Source organism: Cimex lectularius, unplaced genomic scaffold (assembly GCF_000648675.2).
Source record: "Cimex lectularius strain Harlan isolate CLEC.00 unplaced genomic scaffold, Clec_2.1 scaffold16, whole genome shotgun sequence".
NCBI lineage: Eukaryota > Metazoa > Arthropoda > Insecta > Hemiptera > Cimicidae > Cimex > Cimex lectularius.
This window is the reverse complement of record NW_019392679.1, coordinates 2,131,052-2,143,392: the sequence shown is the minus strand read 5'-3', so window position 1 is coordinate 2,143,392 and position 12,341 is coordinate 2,131,052. Positions and strand designations below refer to the sequence as shown.

The window sequence follows — 12,341 nt, the reverse complement described above, 5'->3', positions numbered from 1 at the left end:
AGCCAACAGTACGTAATGGTCCTCGTCTCCGACGTAGACTACCCCGTTGTGGAGGTACGGAGTCGCCCTGCCGGTTAGAATAAGCGTGACGAGGCAAATAGACCCTTCTTCTTCAGGGCCTATCAACTGGCTCTTAAGATTATCCATATCCTTGAGTACCCTATAGTTATAAAATAAATTAATGTAGGTTTTAATACAAATTCCCAGATAATTTATTTAAACTGTCAAAAGATTATTTTAATGAACGGATAGCTTCATTGCGTCTAAACTCAACAATGATAACAATTTATGAGGTTGTTCAGTTATCGACCAACTTTGATTATAATTCTTTAAATTCACTAATTTCGTGGTCCGCTTGACCAAGGAGGGAAAATTCAAAAGGGGGAAAGTTGAGATGGGAAGTTAGTGTCCGAGTGGATCGAGGTCACGATAGCTCAAGTAGTAGAGCAGCGGTGTATCTAGCCGAAGATCGTGGGTTCGAATCCCGCTCGTGCCATTGACTTTTTTATCTCAACTAAAAACCTTAATTAATTTGATTATAATCTGGTTTGGGATGTTATTGGGTATGTGGTCTTATAGGATCCTAGGACTACATACCCAGTTGGTCGATAACTGAACAACCTCGTAAATTGCTGGGTCATCCCTAGACATGCCTTTCTACAACGACATAGGACGCAAATTTGGTGCGACAATTAGTGTCAAGTTAAAATTGAAGGACACATACCCAACAACATCCCAAACCTGATTAATGATAACAATGGGAAAAAAGTGGTGTCCCAAGGTTTCAAACAGTGGACCAGGTTATTGTTTGCTTTTGCGGACGATCTAGTCCTGGTTATTCCGGCGCAAACAGAGCATGAACTTAACTTAAGCAAATAGAAGTAAGTACTTAATTGAAAAATGATTGGAAGAGTTGAGAATCGATTGGAATTCAACCAGAAAATCTGCCATCTTACACATTTTTAATGGGAAAACAGATGACCGTGATTAATTACGCTTAATTAGAGTATGGTTTGACAAAAAAGGGACTTGGAATACTTGGAATATAGCAAAAATCTTAAAAAGTTTCTCATCTGATACATGATACTATTGCAAAGTTGGCCAAACTCTATTGGGATTAGAGAAAGGAGCCATACAAATTATTTATAATAATAATAATATAATAATAATGCTTTATTAAACATAAAAAAAGGAAAAAAGACAATTTAGATTTTATAGCATTTAAGGCCATGGATCTTAAATCCGTTGCCAGAGGTCGTTGATTAAACAATCAAAAACGAAAAAATACACAATAAAATAAAATAAAAGTTATAGCCTACTCAATAAAAAGAAAAAAAAAGGAGAAACAACTGCCAAAATGCGAAAGAGAACAAAAAAACAGGTTATACAAAAGAAATCAAAAATTAAACTCATTAATTAATTCATATCTGTAATTCCATGCATGCCTAGCGTATCGAATTAAGGGCCGCGAATTTGAGCCACTCAAAAACCGTAACAGGTCAACCCTGGGGAGAGTGAAACATCCGAGATGCAACAACCGAATCTCACCCAGGTTGAGCACTCCGCCAAGAAGTGGGACACAGTTTCAATAGAGCGCGAATTACACAAAGAACAGATTCCCAATTCCCCTCTGATCCAAACAGCCGAGTTTAAGTGCAAAACCTCACTTCTTAGCTTAAATAGCCATAGCAACTCATTGAGACAAAGACCGTCAAAATTATCTTCATTTAGGTCGAACAATGCAGGAGAAATTTGTACCTCCTTGTAAAGTGTGAGATGCGTAGATGCTTGGACACGAGACCGGCATTCTTCGTGATGTTGTTTATTAATTTGATTAATAAGAATTGAAAAATGATTATGCCAGTCACAGAGGTTGTCTAAGGATATGAGGAAGGGCAAGTTGTACTTTTCAAACAGTTCCAGTGAGCGAACCATGAAATATTAGTCTTTATGACCAACGATGTTATTTTTGTGTATCTGGTATCGGGAGACATCAGAACTTTCACAATATAGGAGTAGTGAAGCTTAAGTGTATACATCAAAATTAAATCCAAGTTGTTTCTAAATATAATATATAGTTTGGTGTACCAGTTGGCAATGTGAACAACTTTCTTACAAAAAAACGTTGCAATTTTTCTATTGCTTCAAACCTCTGGTATCCCCACATTTGACAGCCATAGCACAGAACTGCACGACTTATCGCCTTAAAAATATTATACTTGATTTTAACAGGGATAGTTTCTTTGAGCAGGAAGGCTGACCATGTGTTATTTAGACCTAATTTAGCCACTGACGCTTTCCAAGAGAAGTGTTAAATATCGTGGCGCTCAACATAACATTGTAAATAAATTTGCACCCCCCTCACCGACCATGACTTCTCCCTCCAAGTGGTCGAGTCCAGATCCAGATCGAGTCTTGAATTCGTTGTGTCGTCGTCTTTGGCAATTTGTAATTTTATACAAATCGTGATTCAGTTTGAAGTTTATTTTATTTTGTTTATTGTCTTAATTTTATGAATTTATCGTCGTCATCGCTCCGGTTGGTGAAGTTTCTGAGACATTTGCGTGGTGAAGGTCCCCGTCCCGACTTTTCCTGTCTTTTCCGCCTATTTTCCTCCTTGCACCCCTTTACCTCAGTTGAGATAGCTGGGCTATCGTCACCGGAGGTGAGTTTTTTTTTTTTTAAATTTTATAATTATTTTATTTTAGTTTAATTTTAAATCGATACTGTCCACTTGAGCAGACATTTGGTTCAACACGCCTCCCGTTCTTCACTGAGCTACCGCCAACGTGCAGCCCGGTGAGGAAGCTGAAAGAGTAAATAGAAAATCCTGATTTTGAGCCCTTTACCGATGGAAGTCGCATTGAAAAATAGGTAGGCTACGCCGTTATAATTTATACAGGAGAAACAGAGATTAAAAATCGGACAAAAAAGATTGGATGGTGTTCCAATGAAGAGACGGAAAAGGCGATCCACGAGGCATTACAACGGCTTTTAAAGCTTGAAATGGCGAATTCATTAACAATAAGAACAGATAGCACTGTTTCCCTATCCATAATTAAAGAACATCGTAAACACAATCCGGTAGCGGTTAACATTAGGAACTGCATGCGGAAGCTAAGGAAAATGCGACATAGCGCTGACGTGGGTGAAGGCATGGAAATGCGAGGGGTGACACCATGGAAATTAAAGGCAAAAGCTGCGCGGCATGTTACGAAGAGATTCTCGAAAATACCACTCTTTTGTGTTAAAAAAGTTGAGAGGGATATGAGTATCAGAGAATGGAATGAAATAAGGACAGGAGCAAAAGAAGGTCATATCACGAGAACCTACATCCCCACCGTACAAGAGAAGGATGAAAGTCTGCATAACGCGTACCGTTAAGACAAAGAAGGCGTCGACGGACCACGGAGGAATATAGCATTCCTGTCACATTTTCATGATATTGACAGTCCAGATTGTCCATGTGGAAAAGATCGGCAAACATGAAAACAGATTATATATTACTGTGATCTACATGATCGATTAAGAGCAAAAACTATAAGGAGTATAACGTTAAAAGGAGGAAAAATGTTATTTTCAAAATTTTCAGTTTCATAAATTATATAAATGTTTTGGACTTTGACTGAAGTGTTGTTATTTGTAAATTGTTAATTGTTAATCGTTTTAATTCTAACATAGTTATTCTTGAAAACAAACACCACAAATGTATGTATTTGTATTGCGCAATTGTAAATTGTATGATTAAACCTGTAATCACTATGGGAACAGGTACAAAAAAAGTCTTCCACTGCAGCAGAGTTACTGTAGTGAGAAAAAGAAAAATGTAGGAAATATATGATAAATATTAAAATTTATATATTATTTATAAAAATATGGTATAGTTAATAACTAATCTTTTTATGTAAGGTTTTGGTTGAAATGAAAAATCTAGTGTCACGAGAGGGATTCGAACCCACGACCTTCGGCTAAATACGCCGCTGCTCTACCACTTGAGCTATCGTGACTTCGATCCACTCGAACACCAACTCCCCATCTCAACCTACAACCTTTCGAATTTCCCCTCCTTTTTGCCATTTTTCAAATGACGTGTAATCAGGATTCGATTCTCGGCGACTTATGAAGTAGTCACGGGGAGCTGTTAGTGAAGTGATACTTCTTTTACTTATTAAATCCATTATATTTAGTGGTCTATTGACTTCTTTCGATTAATTCATCTTTGTGTGTAAGGTTTTGGTTGAAATGAAAAGGCTAGTGTCACGAGCGGGATTCGAACCCATGACCTTCGACTAAATACGCCGCTGCTCTACCACTTGAGCTATCATGACTTCCATCCACTCGGACACCAACTCCCTATCTCAACCCCACCTTATGAGTTTCCCCTCCTTTTTGCCATTTTTCAATTTCATTTCAAACAATACCTTACATAAAAACATTAATTATTGAAAGAAGCAATTTGGTCAATAGAACACTAAATATAATGGATAGTTAAGAATGTCATATACAAACATGCACCTTCAACATCGTTCGAAACGATCAAGTGTAAAATTCAACAAAAAATCCATTAATTATATATAACTGATAATTTCATGATTGATTAATTTTTTCATATGATAACGGACACAAATTAAAATTCCTTACTGATCGGGTCCTCTTGTGGTAACACAGCTGTACAGAAGGAGCATGGCACCTGGACCTGGATCGTCTAAAAACTGAAAGAAAATTCAACAGCGTATGATTTCGTTGTGCAATTTTCAAACCGACTTTCTATTGGGTTGTCCGGAAAATAATGCAGGATTTTGGTATTAAACAAAAAAAAATAAACTAGTTACTTTAAAGCAATGTTCTTTAATCAAAATAATTTCCCATACTCTCAATACATTTCTCCCAACGTGTTGGTAACTTATTAATTCCGTCTGANTTGACATTCATACAAATGAGTAATCCTGTAAACGTAAACAGAATATTTTATATAGATTTTTTTTAATGAAAACTTAAAATCCTGCATTATTTTCCGGACAACCCGATAAAACAAAATAAAAATACTTTTCATGCTTACCAAATACGAATATCTTTTTACCATTATCTGAAGATCGTCAAAATCTTCAATTTCAAACATATGGATCTGGGAAAATAAGCATAAGTGTTTAAAGTTTTATTTTTTTGTTTTAGGTTTAAGCATAACTCACCCTTTCAGTTATTCCGTCTTGAAAGTAGTCCAAGGATTGGTGGAGGTAAACTTTGTCCTGCGGGAGGCAAAGGATGGCCTTTTTCTTTTCTCCGACTCTCCAAAGTATTTTGCAAATGGCGTTGATACATGCCTCGTTTAACTGGGTGGGAGTCACCCTTGCCAAATTTCTGTAAATTTTCATTCTATAAAACTTTTTAATTGACTAAAAACTACAAAACTGTCAACGTACAGCTTTATTACAAGAAAGACGACTAGATACAGGAGTTACTACTAAACCTACCTACACATCTTCATGGAAAGACTAGACCAATTGCCCGGAGGCACTAAGAACCAAACTCTATGACGCCAAAAAGTGAAATCTAACCAGAAAATTCAAAGGTATGATCTAGCCCGCGCATGGACGTCAAAACTTCTAGATATTTGTATTTGGCATTGTCATATTATGGTACCAGTAAAGATAATCATGGGGAAAAGGACAACCAGTCAATGCTAACTCTATTTGGTTCAAGGCTGGTACAACCAAACTGGGCACTCGAGTTTGGGAGATAATTAAGGGGTGGGTAGAGAACTGTCCGCCCCCTGAGTAGTATTAGGGCTGATAGCTGAGGTTAAAATGTAAGGGTGATAGTGACCAGCCAAAGATGGTACCTCAATTATACCAATCAGATGCAAATCCTTCTGTGAAATTTCATACTTCATTAAAATTGGAGTAATTGTCGAAATTATCCCTGCCTTGTGGATCAAACTTCGGGACAGGCAGGCAAAGGCTAGAATCATAGCAGTTTTGCAAGATGGAAGAATTCAAGCTATGTGGTCAGGGTTCTTAACATTTCCAGAACAAATTTCCGAAGGGTCTTCCAAGATACAGTCTTTCCCGTATACTCGGACGTCCTAAAAAGGACAATGAGGATCTTTAACGTCTGCCCTAGCTTATTCGGCCTTATAGGACGTTTTGTTTCTCAAGATGAGAGCTGACGCACCTCCGCATACGACAGGATTGTGTTACTGCCGCAGCATTGGTGTAGAGGCAGCTCGGCCACAAAGGGCCAAGACAACCTCGCTCCCCGCTTGTCCATTCCAAGTGGCCGGGCCTGCATTGAGCATCAGATATTTTATGCTACTTAAGCCGAAATACATCAGCCTGGTCTTCCGCGCACTCCCTTGGTAGAGAAGGCCACTCTACCTTCCAAAGTATTGGGGCTTCCCCAGCGTAGAAACTATCGGATCCGCTCCGGCCGCGGTTTAGTTTAAAGTGGAATTGCTAAGCACCCCCTAGAGGAGTACCGTCTACGGTAAAAGCCTCCAATCGAGCTCAGCCTACACCTACGTGCAAAGCATACTCGAGTAGGAGCAACCGATTCACTACCCGTTCCCATCCGCTACTCACGCATTCCTCAACGCTTATACGCTGCCGTCCGATCCGCCGTCCCCCGTGAGGCCGGGTGTATAACGGTGGTCATACGCAAGTTTCGTGCCAAGGTCACAGGTAGGAGACAGCCTCTTCTCTAAGTTCCCACTAGGGGCGTCACCATGTGCCACTACGAATCCATTCCCATTGTAACAGGGGCTGAATTTTGGAACATTTCTGTTACCCCGTAGTTCAGATGGTTATGCACCCTCCCCCGTCTATGCAGACAGGATCTGGTACCCCAACCCTCGTGTGTCTCTGATAAGGCACCCGCCTCCATGCCGACCCGAGGCCGACACGATTACAGCTTGTGCTTTAAAGAGGTTGCCACGCCCTCTGGGCTACACCATTATTTTGCGTCCGGGCACCCCCCTTGTAACCAATGGTTGGGAGGGGTCACAGGATAGAACGAAGGAACCTGGATTGAGAAAGGGACGTGGATGAGGACACGAAGTCGACCTTTTCAGGGTCTCGAGCCTCAACCATATTATACCACCGTCGTCGCTGTAGTTCCAGATTGAATAGGCTACAACTCCCTGGGGGGGGGGTTCCAAGATACAGGAGGTTTCTCAAGAAGGCACAAATCAGGTCGCCATCGTGCATCGTAATTGACATTCTACCACTGTTGAGATCAAGCAACGACTTCAGCAAGTTAGAAATGTCAGTTTACACACTGTAATGCTTTCAGAAACTGGATCACGTGCGAGAAGGCCTGCCACTGATCCAAAACTTCTGACAGGGCACAGAACAGCTCGGTTATTAGCTATCAGAACTCACATCAATTGGTCTGAGCAAGATTGGACTAAAATCTTGTTTTCGGATGATTCAGTTTTGTTTGACGTCACTGGCCGAGAGAGGGTTTGGAGAAGAACAGGAGAGCGATACATCTTCGCAATATTTTCTCTCCAGTGAAGCGATGGAGGTGGTGGTGTTATGGTTTTGGCAGGCATTTCGGAATATCGAACCAAGTTGACCTTCATCGACGGTTCCATAACAGGTGGCTGTAATCAGAAGAAGTTGTTCCTTACACGCCACTAATTTGCCAACGGTTTTATTTTTATCATGGCAAGGCCCAACACACAAGGATCGTTGGTGAATACTTGGACTTCAATTCAATGTTTGAAATGGCCAGGATGTAGTCCCGACTTAACCTCCATCGAACACCATGGGACGAGCTAACAAAGATAGTAAAAAGATGCCCAGTGATACCAGAGAATTTGCAGGAATTAAAAATGGCGCTGTTGTAGTATGAACACAGTCCTATATTCAAAATCTCATAAAATCGATGCCAAGTGGAATGCATGGGGTGATCAACGCAAGAGGAGCAAATGCTCCGTACGGAATTGAATAGTTTCTTGGTTGTTTCCATTTTTGGTAAAATTGTTTTACTCAGTTTAATTTTTTATTTATCTATATCTCATAGTTTTCTTTTAAAATGTCCATTAAACAGCAAAAAAAAAAATTATAACGATCGTAAGTATTTACTAAAAACTAGGGTTGCCACTTTCCCCCCTCTCAATGTACTAGTTTAAGTCTTGGCTGATTTCCTTTTCCAATCTTCATGGCGTATTACGGTTTTTTAAAATTAAATTCACTAGTTTCGTGGTCCGCTTGACCAATTAATATCATACAATTAATTAAGGTTTTTAGTCGAGATAAAAAAGTCAATGGCACGAGCGGGATTCGAACCCACGATCTTCGGCTTGATACGCTGCTGCTCTACCACTTGAGCTATCGTGACCTCGATCCACTCGGACACCAACTTCCCATCTCAACCCCACCTTTTTAATTTTCCCTCCTTTTTGCCATTTTTCAAATGTCGTGTAATCAATTTGATTCTCGGCGACAAATGAAATGGCCACGGAGAGGAATCTTTTTTTTAAATTAATTTTTGCCATCTCTAGATGCAGTCACAGATTTCATACAAATTTACAAAAAAGAACATTCCGTACCTCTCAGCTGGTTCGCCTTTCTTGATGTTCGGATTATCGAAGAGGATATACTTAATAATTTCCGCCTGCAATACAGTGAGAAGGCCTCTTGTCGTGTTCTTCGGACCTTTGAGCAGGTAAGGAATCTCTTTTTCGTCTTCTATCACCAGAATGCCAGTCCTCAGCCATTCTCCTCTCGGAGGGGCAACGGCTGTGCCGAAAACCACGGAACGCAATAGCTTAAAAATACACTACATTGATTTCATCCATTCAAGACTTTATTTATTTTAACCGTACCAGGGCCATTTCTTCGGAAATCGGGTCACCTCCGACGACAGCTGCTTTCGACGATCTTTGCTGCCTGGCATAGAGAACCCGATCTGCAAAACGGAAAAAGTTAATTCTTATTGAACATTGGAAATATCACCTAATACCGCTCTATACTTAATAATTAAGAAAAATATATTTTCATTACAAACACAACATACCCATCTGCCATTTTTGCTGCGTCATCTGTAAAGGTCACAGAAAAATAAAGTATAAATGCTTCGTTCATTTTCGTGAATATCTTTCACTTCATTATTGGGCCTTTGATGATTCGAATCTTCGTGTTTTGTTTCTTTTGTATTTTTTGTACTTTTTCTTTTTGAGTTCTGTTTAGCGGTGAGTTCATGTTCACTCGGTGTTCTGTGTCACCCTGTTGTCAATTTTTCAAGACGTCAAGATTTTTTTGTTTAGTTATGGTATTTATTCACAATTTCTGTGTCTTCTGTGTTATATTTTTCATTTGTTTTCTTATTGTTGTGTTGTCGTCAACGTCGTGAAGCTCTTAATCTTATATTCTTTCTTAGAACTTATGAGTTATGAATGTAACATGAAATAATAATTAGTTTGTACAATTTGTTCTGAATTCTTCTTCAATTTCCTAATTGCGGACTTGACACAAAAAATTTTTACACTTAAAACCTTTTTAAAATGCTACATGGATCTATTTATAGATATTCCAGTCCTCTTCCTTCACTTAAAATGTGTTTGTCTCTTCTTCTTCTTATGACTTAGGATATTGAGAAAATCCATGCACATTTTCGTCCCTCGACTTATCATGCATCAACCCTGTTGTGAAATGCTAAGATTTTCTTTAGTTACACCTTCTGTACCGTAGAGTGAGGGTGATTAATAGAATAGTTCGTCCTGTTTTAAAAACCTCTAAAAAAAAGTCGGCAACTTCCAATGGATTATTAACTTTTCCTCAATATTAATAAAAAACGAAAGCGCACTTGTTCATATTTGCATTCTGTTTATGCACTGCAAAAGTAGTATAAAAGGTCCCTTGGCTCAGTCAGAACGTTCAAAATATAAAATAATGTAATTAATCTTCCTATTTTAGTGTGGAGCAAAGCTCAACAAAAAGTAGCCACCCAAACATTAGGCAGCTTACAAAGATTAGCAAACCTATGTATCACAGGGGCGATGAGAACAACCCCTACAAACTCATTAGGAACCTTGCTAAACCTACCTCCACTTGAAATATTCATACAAGGAGAGGCTAGGAAAAGCTCATTTAGGCTCCAAAAACAATTAAATTGGAAAGGAACCAAACAATTCGGGCATACAACCATAATCAATAAAATCAGACACCCATTATTAGAAATGGGGACTGACCACACAATATATCACAATTAATTAAGGTTTTTAGTTGAGATAAAAATAAAAAAGCAGTTGAAAAATGGCAAAATGGAGGGAAAACTCAAAAAGTGCGGTTGAGATGGGAAGTTAATGTCCGAGCGGATCGAGGTCACGATAGCTCAAGTGGTAGAGCAGCGGCGTATCTAGCCGAAGATCGTGGGTTCGGATCCCGCACGTGCCATTGACTTTTTTATCGCAACTAAAAACCTTAATTAATTGTGATTTTTTAATTTAGTTCAATCTTTAACCGGGGTATTTGAGTTATCGTGACCTCGATCCACTCGGACACCAACTTCCTATCTCAACCCCACCTTATGAGTTTTCCCTCCTTTTTGCCATTTTTCAACTCAAGTGGTAGAGCAGCGGCGTATCTAGCCGAAGATCGTGGGTTCGAATCCCGCTCGTGCCATTGACTTTTTTATCTCAACTAAAAACCTAATTAATTGTAATTATTTGTACAAATGGGCTTTTAATGCATGAATTGTAAAAATTTATTATTACTTTATACATGTGGGTTAATTAAATAGGTATTTACATGCCACAGTCTGTCGGAGCACAACGTGGAAACCCTCCAATAATTCTTAGAGCAGCATTTTGAACTACCTGGAGCCTAGCAAAATCGGTTTTAGAATATTTCCCCGATTGGGAGCACCATAAGTTATAAATGGACGTACGTTTAGTTCATAAATAAGTTTTTTAATTTTACCGTCCATACACGCCTACCCACGCCGTAATTAGATTTAGAGGCAATGGCGCAAGGAAGGAAGGAAGAAAGAAAAACTAAAAAGAGCCAAAGCCACAAGGGCATTCCCTTCTGGTCCTTGGTCTTGTAAAATGTAAAACACACAAAAAAAAAGAATCACGTGAGTTGGCGTAAAAATAATAATTTAAAAAAATGTATCATAATATATATATAAAGTTAAATAAACAACTGAGGATTCCTTAAAAAAAAAAAAATATTTGAAGGTACAAGAATAAGTTTAACCTAATTTAACGATGTACTCTCGTCAAGATCTAGGCAAGGAATCATAATTAAAAACACAGAATTAAATAAGTAGGTCTCATGGGAGGGGTGCTGACTACAACACTAGGCATGACACCTTCATCTAAGCGTTGTAAACAGATAATTTCACATAACTCCTCCCCTGGGGTACTAAATTTACTTCACTTTCTATATCAACATTATTTTTCATAAAATTTAAGAGTACATATCTTTCTAATTTCTTATAGCTAATTAAACAAACACAACATATCATGATCACAATGTGTTCGATTTGTGACGTACACTGTACCCCTCTATCAACGACCCCTCTTCTCAAAATCCACCAATCACAACACGCTTCCCTCCTTTTTCGTCAAAAACCCGTCCCGTCCAGCCTTTTTGGATGTCTTCTCCGCCAGCTCTCGAAGTGAACACACCTCAAATCGCCTTATCGACCCTAGGTGTTCACAATACTAATTAACCACCGCATAAGATCGCCGTTTTCTTAAACTTTCATCGCATCACGAATCTTCGCGGATTCCAGTTTCAATTCACAAATTAAGGAAAACAGCATGCAATAATTATAGTGAAAAAATTAAAGAATTACAAAACGAAATTATAACAAAATGGCAAGCAAGATGGAGTGCAAGCATAAAAAGGCGAACTGCTTATAAATTCTTGCCATGCATTAAATCAAGAATCAAAAACGGGAATTTTATTCAACCAAATTATATTACTACCCAGTTTTTAATAGGGCATGGAGAATTTAATAAATATTTATATAATTACAAGTTAAAAAACACCAATTTATGCCAATGTGGGGAAATAAAAAGTGCTGAGCATACTGTGACGAAATGCGAAATTTATAACCATAAAAGAATAATACTAGAAATGGAAATAAAAACAAAAATAGATGATGAAAGTAAATCGGTAGAACTGACAAAGAATAAACACAATTATAAAGAGTTTATAAAGTATGTCTATGAAAAAAAAAACTAAACACAATTCACAAAATCAAAATGAAAATCATCGATAATAAAAAATTCCCACAAGGGCTTTTAATTTTATGTATGCAAATAAAGAACTTCAATATACAAATTTAATTACTCTTAGTGAACTATTTATTTGAACTGATTGTGTAAA

General features: G+C 38.3%; 1 protein-coding gene across 6 annotated transcripts in view; it reads right to left on the bottom strand.

The window, feature by feature from the left end:
• LOC106661460 (inactive ubiquitin carboxyl-terminal hydrolase MINDY-4B) overlaps window positions 1-12,341 on the bottom strand; it is a 52,607-nt gene that overhangs the window by 3,963 nt on the left and 36,303 nt on the right. For 5 of the 6 annotated variants that reach the window (XM_014384868.2, XM_014384870.2, XM_014384872.2 and 2 more), the window contains 6 exons: window positions 8,828-8,910; window positions 8,552-8,769; window positions 5,190-5,358; window positions 5,060-5,125; window positions 4,642-4,712; window positions 13-160 (listed from right to left, as the gene is read on the bottom strand). In XM_014384868.2, the coding sequence (XP_014240354.1) occupies window positions 13-160; window positions 4,642-4,712; window positions 5,060-5,125; window positions 5,190-5,358; window positions 8,552-8,769; window positions 8,828-8,910 (755 nt within the window). Of the gene's footprint in view, window positions 1-12; window positions 161-4,641; window positions 4,713-5,059; window positions 5,126-5,189; window positions 5,359-8,551; window positions 8,770-8,827; window positions 8,911-9,018; window positions 9,044-12,341 lie in introns of all 6 variants that reach the window. The other variant, XM_014384871.2, reaches the window with a different exon arrangement.